General features: G+C 46.1%; 1 protein-coding gene across 2 annotated transcripts in view; it reads right to left on the bottom strand.

The window, feature by feature from the left end:
- Chat (choline O-acetyltransferase) overlaps positions 1–11,712 on the bottom strand; it is a 54,032-nt gene that overhangs the window by 26,302 nt on the left and 16,018 nt on the right. For both annotated transcript variants that reach the window (XM_026779611.1, XM_005348644.2), the window contains exon 7: positions 11,320–11,497. In XM_026779611.1, coding sequence (XP_026635412.1) covers positions 11,320–11,497 — 178 coding nt within the window. The remainder of the gene's footprint in view (positions 1–11,319; positions 11,498–11,712) is intronic.

Raw genomic sequence — 11,712 nt, 5'->3', positions numbered from 1 at the left:
TATAAATCCAGCAAGGACACAGAACTCAATCCCAACACCCAAGAGCATGTGTTTGCCATTTACAGAATGTTTCATCCAAGAATAACAGAATGAACAAAAAGCACCCCCTGAACCTATGCCCAGACAGACTACATCTAGGGCCATAGAACAGCCCTCAAAAACAGAAAAGAATGAAATAGTACTCTGTTCACTGACTATGAAGAAAATAAAATAGAAATAAATAACAGAAAATTGTCGCCATTGTCACACAGCACAGCTAGCTACCCTTAGTAATTCTTCGGATGTCCTACATAATCTATTAAGAACTCTCAGAGGGCTGGCAAGATGGCTCAATGAGTAGAGGTACTGCTGCCAAGCCTGGCAGCCTGATTTATCTCCAGAACCCATATAGTGGAAGGAGAGGCCTAATTCCAGCAAATAGTTTTCTGATCTCTACAGAAGCAAGTGTGTGTTCACACATGCGCACGCACGCGTGCATGCGCACACACACACGATATAAAAAAACTCTCAGAATTAATAAAGGAATTTGTCATATTACACAAGATACACAATCAACACACTAAAGGTCAGTATAGCTTTGTATCCCAATGACAAACATTTATAAAAAATAAAACCCCAATTACAATAATTAAATAAAGATTAAATACCTCATTGCAAATCTAACAAAAATATATGGGACGCTTTAAGGCTGAAAATATAAAACCGTAAATGAAAGAAAGAAAGCTCAAAATAAGAGGCGGGCTCTGCTATGCTCTCGCTTTGAAGACCCAATATCGTGAAGCTCTCAGTTTTCCCACTGGATACATGGGTTTAGCAGAATTTCTATCAAGCTCAAAGCAGACTTCTTTTGCAGATAGACATGAGATTATTCTGAAAAAATGTATGAAAAGCCAATAGAAGTAAAATAGTTGAAATAAATTGAAAAAGAACAGAGTTAGCAGAATCAGCGTATTGAATTTCAAGGCCAATGTATAGCTATATAAACACCACCATATCGTATTGGCAGAGGGATAAACACACACGTAAGTGGAATAATACAAAGAACTCCCTAACACAGACTCACTGAACATGCCCCACAGGTACTGAAAAAGGTGCAAAGATCATTCAGTGGAAGAAGGTGAGCCATCTTCAACAAAGGGTCTCAAAGCAATTGAGACCTCATAGGAAAAAGAAAGAAAAACTTGGACATGAATTTTATATCTTATGCAAACTAACTCAAGATGGATTCCTGAGTTAATAGCATATGCTATAATGCTACAAAACTTCCAGGAAAAAAAAAAACACAGGAGAAAGGCCTTCACATCTAGGCTGAACAGAGAATTCTTAGTCTTGACACCAAAAAAAAACCAAACAACCCCCCCAAAAAAACAAAAAAAACCCACACTTATAATTGATAAATTAAACCACAAGGAAATAAAAAGGTATTAGAATGTTCCATTAAGATAAGCTATAGTCTGACATATTTGGAAGCCATGTATCCAACAACTTGAGTCTAGAATATACAAGCAGTTCTCCAAACTCATGATGAGAATAAACCTAGTTAGCAAATAATCATGGATGTGAAATGATGCGTCATCCAAGAGGACACACGGAAAATTAGCACATGCAAAGACACTCGTGTCATTAGACATGCGTAAAGGCGAAAACATGCGTACGCCTAAGCTAAGAATAAATAAAATAAATAAATAAATAAATAAATAAAAGCTTGGCAAGCAATCACAATATGTCCTACTGGTTTCATGCCTGAACATTTCCCCGGAAATAATAACACATTCCTGTAAAACCCCATATGCTAAACTGGGTGGTGGTGGTGCACACCTTTGATCCCAGTATTCGGGAGGCAGAGACAGGCAACTCTCTGATTTCGAGACCAGCCTGGTCTATAAAGCAAGTGTCAGGACAGACAGGGCTACACAGATATAAGTCATAAGATAAAACCACCAAAAAAAATTTTAAATAAGTCGCTTGAGAATTATGCTGAGTAAAAAAAAATCTGACAACCACATATTCTATAGGATTTAATTTCTGTAATATTCTCAAAGCAACAACATTATAAAAATGGAGAGATCTGCAGTTGCCAGGGGCTAAAGAGGGGCTGAGCTGGGAGAAGGCAAGTGTGACTCAGAAGTCTGCTTCGGGAGTTCCTGAAGTGACAGAGATGCCCTGCGATTGACTGTCAGCACGCTGGTGTTGGGCTGTACTGTAGCTTTGCAAGAGACAGCTCTGGGGAAAGCAGAGACAACTGGCCTCTCTCTCTATGTTATGTCTAGCAACCTTGGGAACACCTATACTTATACCAAAATAAGTTTAGCTCTTACTGGGGGAAGAGAAAGAGCTCTTTCCCATTCTCCCTCCTCTCCTCTATTACAATCCGGGAGTCTCGAGTCATGCCTGGTCCAGACTGCTTGTAGATCACACCCTATCTCCATTTCCTGGGGATCCTGCCTAGCCTTGGTGTACACCCAGCTTTCTTCATTCCTGTGGACCCTCTTAGGCCTCTCTTTGTGTCAGCCTCAGATACTGGAAATACTTTCTGCCTGGGACCCCCAGTGGCCACAGGAACCATGGACTCAGCCATTACCAGAGACGCCTCCTCTTGCAGTAGATGGGGACTAATACAGAGGCCACAGCTGGACAATCTACAGAGAGTGGGAAGCCTTAGAACACTCAGTCCTAAATGTGTTGTCTCCATCGAGCCCCTCCCCTTAGGCTCAGGGAGCTGTGAGGAAGAGGAAGCAGAAAGATTTTAAGAGCCGGAGGGGATGGGTGACATCAAGGAAACAGTGTCTTCCGGACACCGCAGGACCAAGCACACATGAGCTCACAGAGACTGTGACTGTGTGCAGTGTCTACACAGGCTCAAGACAGATGGGGTCTCATGCCTGAGAATGAAAGTGGGCAGGAGCCCCCATCCCTAATCAAGAAGCTATCTCCAATTGAAAACCACTTGCAAAGGAACATTAGTCTTCTCCAATGGAGTCTCCCTGGGTATATAAACCACACCGAAGGGCAGGCCCCAAACCCAGTAGCTGGCTCACATGAACTCAATTGTATTTTTGTAGATTTTTTTTTGTCTCATATTGCTCTGTTTGGGCATTTTTTTTTTTAATCTTACTGGTCTCTTGCTTGTATATTATCGTTTCTTATTTTGTGTTTTTATGGGTTTTCGGTTTTTGTGGGTTTTTTGTATATCTGTGTGTGTCTGTGTGTCTGTATGTATGTGTATGTATGTGCATATCTGTATATGTATATGTGTTTGTATGTGTGTGTCTGTATGTGTGTGTCTGTGTGTGTGTGTCTGTGTGTATCTGTATATATGTGTGTGTTTGGTTTTTTGTTTGTTTGTTTGTTTTGGTTTTTCGAGACAGGGTTTCTCTGTGGCTTTGGAGCCTGTCCTGGAGCTAGCTGTTGTAGACCAGGCTGGTCTCGAACTCACAGAGATCCGCCTGCCTCTGTCTCCCGAGTGCTGGGATTAAAGGCGAGTGCCATCACCGCCCGGCTATGTGTGTGTATTTGTGTGTGTGTCTCTGTGTGTATTTGTATGTGTATATGTGTATATGTATGTGTGTGTCTATGTGTGTATCTGCATGTGTGTTTCTATATGTGTGTATGTGTGTGTCTCTGTATGTGTGTGTATTTGTAGGTGTGTGTCTGTGAGAGTATTTGTATGTGTGTGTCTATATGTGTGTATCTTTGTGTATCTGTATATGTGTGTGTATTTGTGTGTGTCTGTGTTTGTATTTGCATGTGTGTGTGTATGTATGTGTGTGTCTATGTGTGTATCTGCATGTGTGTTTCTATATGTGTGTGTGTGTCTGTACATGTGTATATCTGTATGCGTGTCTGTGTGTGTATCTATATGTGTGTCTGTGTGTATGAGTGTGTGTGTCTGTTTGAATGTTTCTTGTGCTTTCTCTTTGCTGTTGCTATTGTTTTTATTCTAGTTTGTTTGTTTTTTATATTTGCATGTTTGTTTTCTACACAGAGAGATTGGAGGTGTGCATAGAGATGCTGAGGAGGTGGGGAGGACCTCCTGGGAGGAGATGGGGGAAAGGAAATCATGATCAGACATATTGTATGAAAAAAATGGTTTTCTTTTTTGGAGTTTGTTTGTTTGAGCCCTGGCTGTCCTGGAACTCGGTATGTAGACCAGGGTAGTCTTTAACTCACAGAGATATGTCTGCCTTGACTTCCTGAATACTGGGACTAAAGGTGTGTGCTACCATGCCCAGCTATTAAAATTTATTTAAAGAAGAGGAAGAGGAAGAGGAAGAAGAAGAAGAAGAAGAAGAAGAAGAAGAAGAAGAAGAAGAAGGAAAGAAAGAAAGAAAGAAAGAAAGAAAGAAAGAAAGAAAGAAAGAAGAACTCAAGAATCAGGCAGAGCTCTTTCTCCTGGTTCTAACCTCCCTTCCAAGAAGAGAGAACATAAGGATTTCCACTGCTCTAGAACTGGGGACAAGGGTGGCAATGGGGTAGCACAGTAGATAAGCAAAAACTGGTTCCTTAGATGCTTCAGATTTCAAATGCCTAAAATGGGACGCAAAGACTGGAGAAATGCAGGTCAGAGATATTTTTATAAAGCGTGTGTGTGTGTGTGTGTGTGTGTGTGTGTGTGTGTGTGTGTGTGTAGAATATGATATGTAGAAGGCATAGGACATAAAATGCCCCCAAGGTAAAAGGCTTGTAAGTTAGGATGGCACATAAGGAAGAAAGCCATGCAGCCTACAAGTCTGCAGGCCATTGTCTCTGACTACACGGGCAGTGCCCATGTGGACCCTGGGCAAACAGACCCAAAGATTTCCCCTATATCTAATAAGAGCTCTCATTTAGTGAACACCATTGGCGCACCAGGTACCAGGCCATCTGCCCCTATTATACCATGGAGCGGGCTGCATTCTCCACCATGGAATAGGCTCCCAGGCTGTGACAGACAAGAACGACGGGTCAACACCCGACCTTTTGCTTTGGACCCCTCACTCCCCTCTGGATGTCACAAAGGCCTCTGTGCTTCTACCGCAGAGGGTGGTGTAGCCCCAGACCCTCCCTCCCTGGAGAAAGAAAATTGTATTCCGATCCGAAAGCTCAGGAGGTATTTCTGGGCCAATTAGATCAGAGATGCTGTTCTAGCTAATGCGTAATTGGTTTTAAAGCCAACAGACTTGCTGAGCTCTGGATGACAACATGTAAGCAGCATTTTGCCCCCTTCCTGAGTGGTTCTTGTAAAGCATGACCATGGCCTTATGCAGCTGCAGCCACCTTCTGTCAGCTCCCTCCTTGGAAGCAGTGCCCTGGCTCTAATTGGCTGCCGGGGATAAATATTTACGGGGCTGTGTAAATGGAGAGCATCTGCCTGTGAGGTCTGTTCCCAGGATCGCCGCACAGCGCCCAAGAAAGCTAGAGGGCTCCGGGGGCCTCTCCGAGCTGGCCATACTTCTCCTACAAATTGACAAGCGCTGTAGTCTTCCAGACTCAGGGCTGAATGTCTAATTAAATTTCCAGACGATGATAATGGTGTTAGCTCCTCCCGGGTTCAGGAGGCCACGGTTTCACAGTTTGATGGGGAGGAAAGGCCTGTAAGGATGAGCAGACCCTCCTGAGGCCCTAAGGTCATCTTCAGACTCCACCCTCTCCCCCTGTAGTGTGGACCTCAGGCTGGATAGCTGGGTCCTTAGTGTCCCCAGCCACTACCTCTAAGGCTAGGACACTACACAAGTCGTGTGGGCAAAATCTCTACTTCATAAGCAACATGGAAACTCTGACAAAGGAGAGAAATGCCCAGGTTGTGGCCACAAACAAAAGGAGGAGCTTGGTGAGTGGCTGAAGTTGATGTCTGAGGAAGAGGGTTCCAACCATAGCTTCACTCGAAGGTGACAGTATGCCTTTAAAATGGAATCCCCTGGGGCTTGGGAATCTTGTTTGCTTTTTTGTTTTTTTTAACCAGCAGTGTTTCAGAGGACCTTCTCGTCATCAGTCAACCTGTGTGGTTTCCTGGGCCTCTAAGCTATGACAGACCAGGCACGTGGCTCCACGTTCCTTCAGGATGCCTCTCTGGTTGTAACCCGGCAGCAAGGCCTCCTAGAGGACTCTTAGCATTGGCCCCTAGGTGCTGGGACCTCCAATGGTACTGCCAGGGTGTGGTGTCTGAGTAAGCTTGGAAGGGGAAGCAGCGTGGGCATAGGGAAGGGAGGGACTGTGTAGTGGGTAGGCTGTTCCCCTGAGAGGGCTGTGCTTCCTGGTGCTCCCTGGATCTTCATGAGCCCCATGTTTTGTCAGGGGAGCTCACAGAAGGGACAGTCCTAGTTGAGGGCCATGTAGAGGATCTGTGACATGGTCTAGAAGGAGAAAGGTTGACAATGTAGAGGGCTCAAGTGTCCAAGTCCCTGCCCCCCGACTCTCAGCTGGCTGGAGGAGGGCTCATTTCGACCATAGGGCACCTTTCCTATGAGCAGTGTCCATGGTCAACCCTTCTTCCAGGGGGAGAAGTGGAATGTTCCAGTCAATCTGCTAGACAGCACCTCTCTGGCCCTGTGCCAACACATGAGAGGGAGGCGGGACTCTTAGGCTTCAGTGGACAGTTGGGGTCCACTATGATGTCCGGAACCGGCTCAATAATGACACTGAGTTACTTTAGCCGCTAACTTAGTCATAGTGTCCTGCCCTTTGTTACTTCCTGAACGATTCATACTGCTCTTTGCCCTGGGCCAGTTCTCAGCATGGCTAACCCTGCTATGCATGTCCCATTCACTTGCTTCAACACGAGCCTGATGCTCCCAAGGGCTCCCACCCCGGTGTGCCTCATAGCACGCTGCTGTTTTCCTTCACACACATGTATCCAGGGCCAAGTGGGGTAGGAGCCTTCTCAGCAACCCCTGCCTCTCATCCCCTTCCATCTGGACCTAGAGCCTAGAGTTATTTTTACTCTTTCTCGAGGCATTGTCTGCTTGTCAATACACCATGACAATCTCTCTCCAACTTCTTATCATGAGCATCTGGGCTCCTGTATCACCTTCTCCACCCTCATTCTCTGCGACCTGAGCATCCATCTGGATGAACCAGTCTCTTCTCTCTTCCTGGACCCACTCGTCTCTGACAGAGTAACACAGCACCCGTTGGGGAACCTGTCTCTATTAGAAGCACCTCGTCTTGAAAGAGCTTATTAAGTAAATGAGGTCTCATCAGCATGGATCTTAATTGAACGGAAGAGGGAAGCTAGGTCACAGACCCACACAGAAGAATGACCATGTGGAGCTGTCCCTCGCAAGGCACAAAGGGATGCCTCAGGAGAAAACAGCCCTGTGGATCTCCTGACGGTGGACTTTCAGCCTCCTAAACTGTGAACAGTCTGTTCTCTTGTTAACCAGAGTCTGTGACACTTGGCCATGGCAGCCTGAGCTTGCCATTATAGCACTTACTCAACTCAGATTCCAGCGTCATAGCCTCTGCTTGCCCTGCCTGTCTCCAAACTACAGGCACCCACCTTTCCCGAATCTGAGAAGCTGAACTGTGTAGGCATGCCAGCGTGTGAGTGCGTGACTCTTGTAATAATGTTAAGTAGCTTTTTCTAAGACTGAGGGTTCCCAAACCCCCATGTGTGGGCCCCGAACATTCCAGAAATCTCTGCATCCAGAGGAAGTCCCTTTCCCATTTCCCAAGAGGCTATTTACTTATCTCTCCAAAGAACCCCACCCTCACCTTTAACTCACGCTACGGTTCTGCTCATCCTGACCGGGAGCCACCCCCAGGAGCCTCCTTACCCTTCACCATCCCAGTCCTGGACCCTTGGGGATGGGTCTCAGACCTAACAAAGGTCTTTTACCATCTCCTGCTTTCACTTGTGAGCATTCCATGCCCTCGATCCCTCTCTTCACCGTCAATGTTCTTTACCCCGTTCCTTCAAGGCACTTGCCTGCCCACAGCTATGCATTTGTCTTTCCTGGCCCTTACCCTCTTCTGGAAATGTTCCACTATTCTGCTTTTTTTTTTTTCATTTCCGAGTTTCTGAACAGTCACCCACACATGCTGGGTTTGGTCACCGACCACTTATCAACAATCCCCTGCTGCTGCTCCTACCCACATATGTACTGGTAATTTCTAACCTCTCATCATGGCCTCGTCAAACTCACGGACAATACAAAGTCAAGGTTGAAAAGCTCCTTTCTTAAGCTCTCAACAGCCTTCCATGTGACTGAACGCTCTCGCCTCCTCCCCTGGCAATCTTTGACTCGGCTCCTGGTTTTCCTGTGCTGGCCAGGCTGTTTCTTGCTCCTTTTGCCTTTATCGACTTGACCCCCTGAGACTCTGTTCTGCTTCTGGATGATCTCATCCAGCCCCATGACTTTAAATATCACTTAGGTTCTGATGCCTCTCAAATTTACAACTGTCTCTCTCTCTCTCTCTCTCTCTCTCTCTCTCTCTCTCTCTCTCTCTCTGTCTCTCTCTCCTTCCTGGAGCTGCAGACACATATATCTAACGTGACACCTCTACTTAGATGGCTCAGGGTGCCTCAAATCAAGTATGCTTAGACAGGATCTTCTCAGCTCAGTGAATGATCCCAGTGTCCACTCGGTGGCTCAAATAAGAAACTCAGGCTCTCCCCCTTCATCCCTTTCCTTCCTGACAGGCCTTGTGACCTGTCTAGACTCCCCAAAGCTTTCCACCCCACTCTCACCCCTTGTCCATGCTGCCTGGAAACAGATATAATTTCTGGAATGGCTTCCCTGTTTCCCTTCCTGTGGTGGTCTGGGGAAGAGGGTGCCATTCTGGGAGGAATTGGTTTCCTGCTATGCTGAGGACACTGCCAGTGGCGCTAATTGGATTAATTAATTTGCCCAAGGGGAGGTGTGTGTGTGTGTGTGTGTGTGTGTGTGTGTGATCCCTTTCTGCAGAACTTCCTTTAAAAACAGCACTTCCATTCAGAAAGCCAGATCAAGTGCCATTAACAAATTAATTCTGATTAGTGCTGCCCAAGCACTCAGACCTTAAGGCAATCCCGTTCAGTCATCCTGGGCCTGGCTGTCTAATAAAGTGGGAACTATCTGGGCAGCAGAGGTGATTATTTTGATGCCTGTCTCCATCCCCAGAGGGAAAAAGAGTAGGATGTGATTTCACCACAGTCTCCCGAGGGAATTAACTACTTTCAAATTCTAAGTTATTAATTCCCCAACGTGGCAGTCATGTCCGTGAAAATGGGTTTGGGGCACACCTTTCTGTAGCCCTCTATTTAGGACCAAATATCCAGCAGGTGCTCGATATTTGGATGAAACAATAATTAATTGGTAAGTGATAAATATGTCTGGGCCCAGTATCCTTAGAAGGCCTTTGTTGTTTTATTTAACGTGTGTAATCGCACTGCTTCTGTGGTTGGCTTTGTAGATATGGAAGTTAAACCATGAGGTTCCTATCCTACCAGGCCTTATAGATGGTGGCAGGGAAGCAGAGCACTGACCAGACAAGAGCAGAGCTTCCTTCAGCTTGGCAAGTCATTCAAGATAAGAAAATAGGTCAAAAGGATTGCGGGAATGGTTTAGGGGTTAAGAGCACTTACAGCTCTTTCAGAGGACTTGAGTTTGGTCCGGGACCCACCCATGTATGGTGGGTCAAAACTGCCCATAACACCACCTCCAGGGTTCTAGTACCTTCTTCGCATTTCTATGGACACCTGCACTCATGTGCCCATATGCCCACACATGTGGCTGACAGTAATGAAGAAAGCTTAGGGAGGCCTGCAGCCTTGACACTAGTTGAACTTGCCACAGTACAAGGAGTCTACCAGGTCTGGAGGAAGAACTTTCTAGAAAGAGGAACTAGAAAACGCAAACACTTATCACCTGGAAGCCAGACCCCGTCCACCTGACCAGCGCAGACACCTGTTTCTCTTCTTGTGAGTCCAGGGCAATGTGTCCCTACAGTGTGACTGACTTTGTCCACACTAATCTATCTGCCTAAGCGACATCCTCTGTCCCACCTGCCTCTCTCACTCATAGTTTCCCAACAAGACCTTTCAAGTCCTATTTGGAAGTGTTTCTTGTGTTATCCAAAGCCCCGAGGCATCCATGTGGGACCTGCTCTCCCTGTTCTTCACATGGGTAAAGATGGCGTTCTTGTGTACGTGAACTTCCTCTTCATGCCTTCTCCTATCCCTTGGCTGCGTGGGGGCAGAGGCTTTGTCCTTTCTGACTCTCACTCCCCAGGTGTGTGAGAGGCTCCTCAGTTATACACGCACAGGCTGAATTATTGACTGGTCCTTTGTAATTCCTAGCAGTGGGTGAAGACACCCAAAAGTCTGGCTCCTCACTACAAGACATCCAACAGAGGCAAGAAAGGAAGCCACTCATTCCTCCAATGAAGGCTGGCTTTGGTTCCAAAAGTAGTTTCTAGAAGATGATTAGAAACTTAAAACTGGGGGTAGAGAGACAGTTGATAAAAATTGATAAAACATTGATAAAAATGGTTGCTTTGCAAGCACAAAGGACCAGTTTGGTTCCACTGAAACCATGCAAAGTTAAAACAAAAACCACACTGCGCATAATATAACACACTTGTAATCTCAGCGTGGGGAGAGACAGAGGCAGATGGATCTCTAGGGCTTTCTGGCCAGCCAGTCTTGCTTCCTTTCTGAATTCCAGGACAGAGAGAGATCATGTTTCAGAAAAGTGTGTGTGTGTGTGTGTGTGTGTGTGTGTGTGTGTGTGTGTGTTGTAGGGGGCACCTGATGAATGACAGCTAAAGTTGTTCTCTGACCTTCATATGTAGACATGCACACAACACATGTGCACCTGCACACACATGAACACACACACACACATGGGGGGGTGTAACTAGTTTTCTAACAGGGTTGTTTAGAAGCACCATAAGAACAGCCAGAGGAACATGCATCAGGTTGAAGATGAAAAGTCGTATGACCAAGAAACCAGGTGAAGAAGGAGCCCAGCTATACTTCCAGAGGGAGGCCCTACACCAGATTCCCATCTGTCTTCTCTTCTAGGGACTCCGGTCTCCAAATGAACATTACACAGCCCACCAGTAAGACATAACTGCTGACTGTCATCAGAACTTGCTATTCCCAGATGACCCACAATTCTAGGGCTCCTTTCTCTCATCAAGAAAGCTAGAGAGCTAGGGTATCATCACATAGACTGCAAAGGCATAACAGGACCCTTCTGTTTCAAGGGATCTCCCCACTGTCCCATCCTGAGCTGGAGACAGTCCTTAGTTCCCCGCTATGGCTGATGGAGACAAGATCATGTGCTTAACGCTGGAGGAGGAAAAGCTGATGGGCAGGAGGATGAGATGGAGGATGGGCTGGGTGCTGCAGCTAACCTTTTAGGAGGACCATCCTGGCCTTGGCCCACTCGCTCCTCCCGTCTGAAGTCAGCAGGCCGATTGGAGGCAAGCGTTCATCCTCGTTGGACGCCATTTTGACTATCTTTCTCAACTGAGTGAACAGATCACCCTCACTGAGACGGCGGAAATTAATGACAACATCCAAGACAAAGAACTGTAGGGGAAACAGGTCAAACACATCACTAGTGGCGGCCATCCCAAGGCTCCAGACCTACATGGAGCTCAGGCTCAAGGTTCCCAAGGTGTTTAATATTTCTGAGTTGTCTTATTTTGGAGAGCACCCAAATCTGTTGACTGTACTTGACTCCAAGCTCTCCCTAACACAGACCTGATTAAACCTAGCTACAAGAAAGATTCTCTTTTTCTTTC

Source organism: Microtus ochrogaster, chromosome 6 (genome assembly GCF_000317375.1).
Source record: "Microtus ochrogaster isolate Prairie Vole_2 chromosome 6, MicOch1.0, whole genome shotgun sequence".
Classification (NCBI taxonomy): domain Eukaryota; kingdom Metazoa; phylum Chordata; class Mammalia; order Rodentia; family Cricetidae; genus Microtus; species Microtus ochrogaster.
Note: the sequence above shows the minus strand (reverse complement) of the source record. Positions and strands in the feature narration are given on the sequence as shown.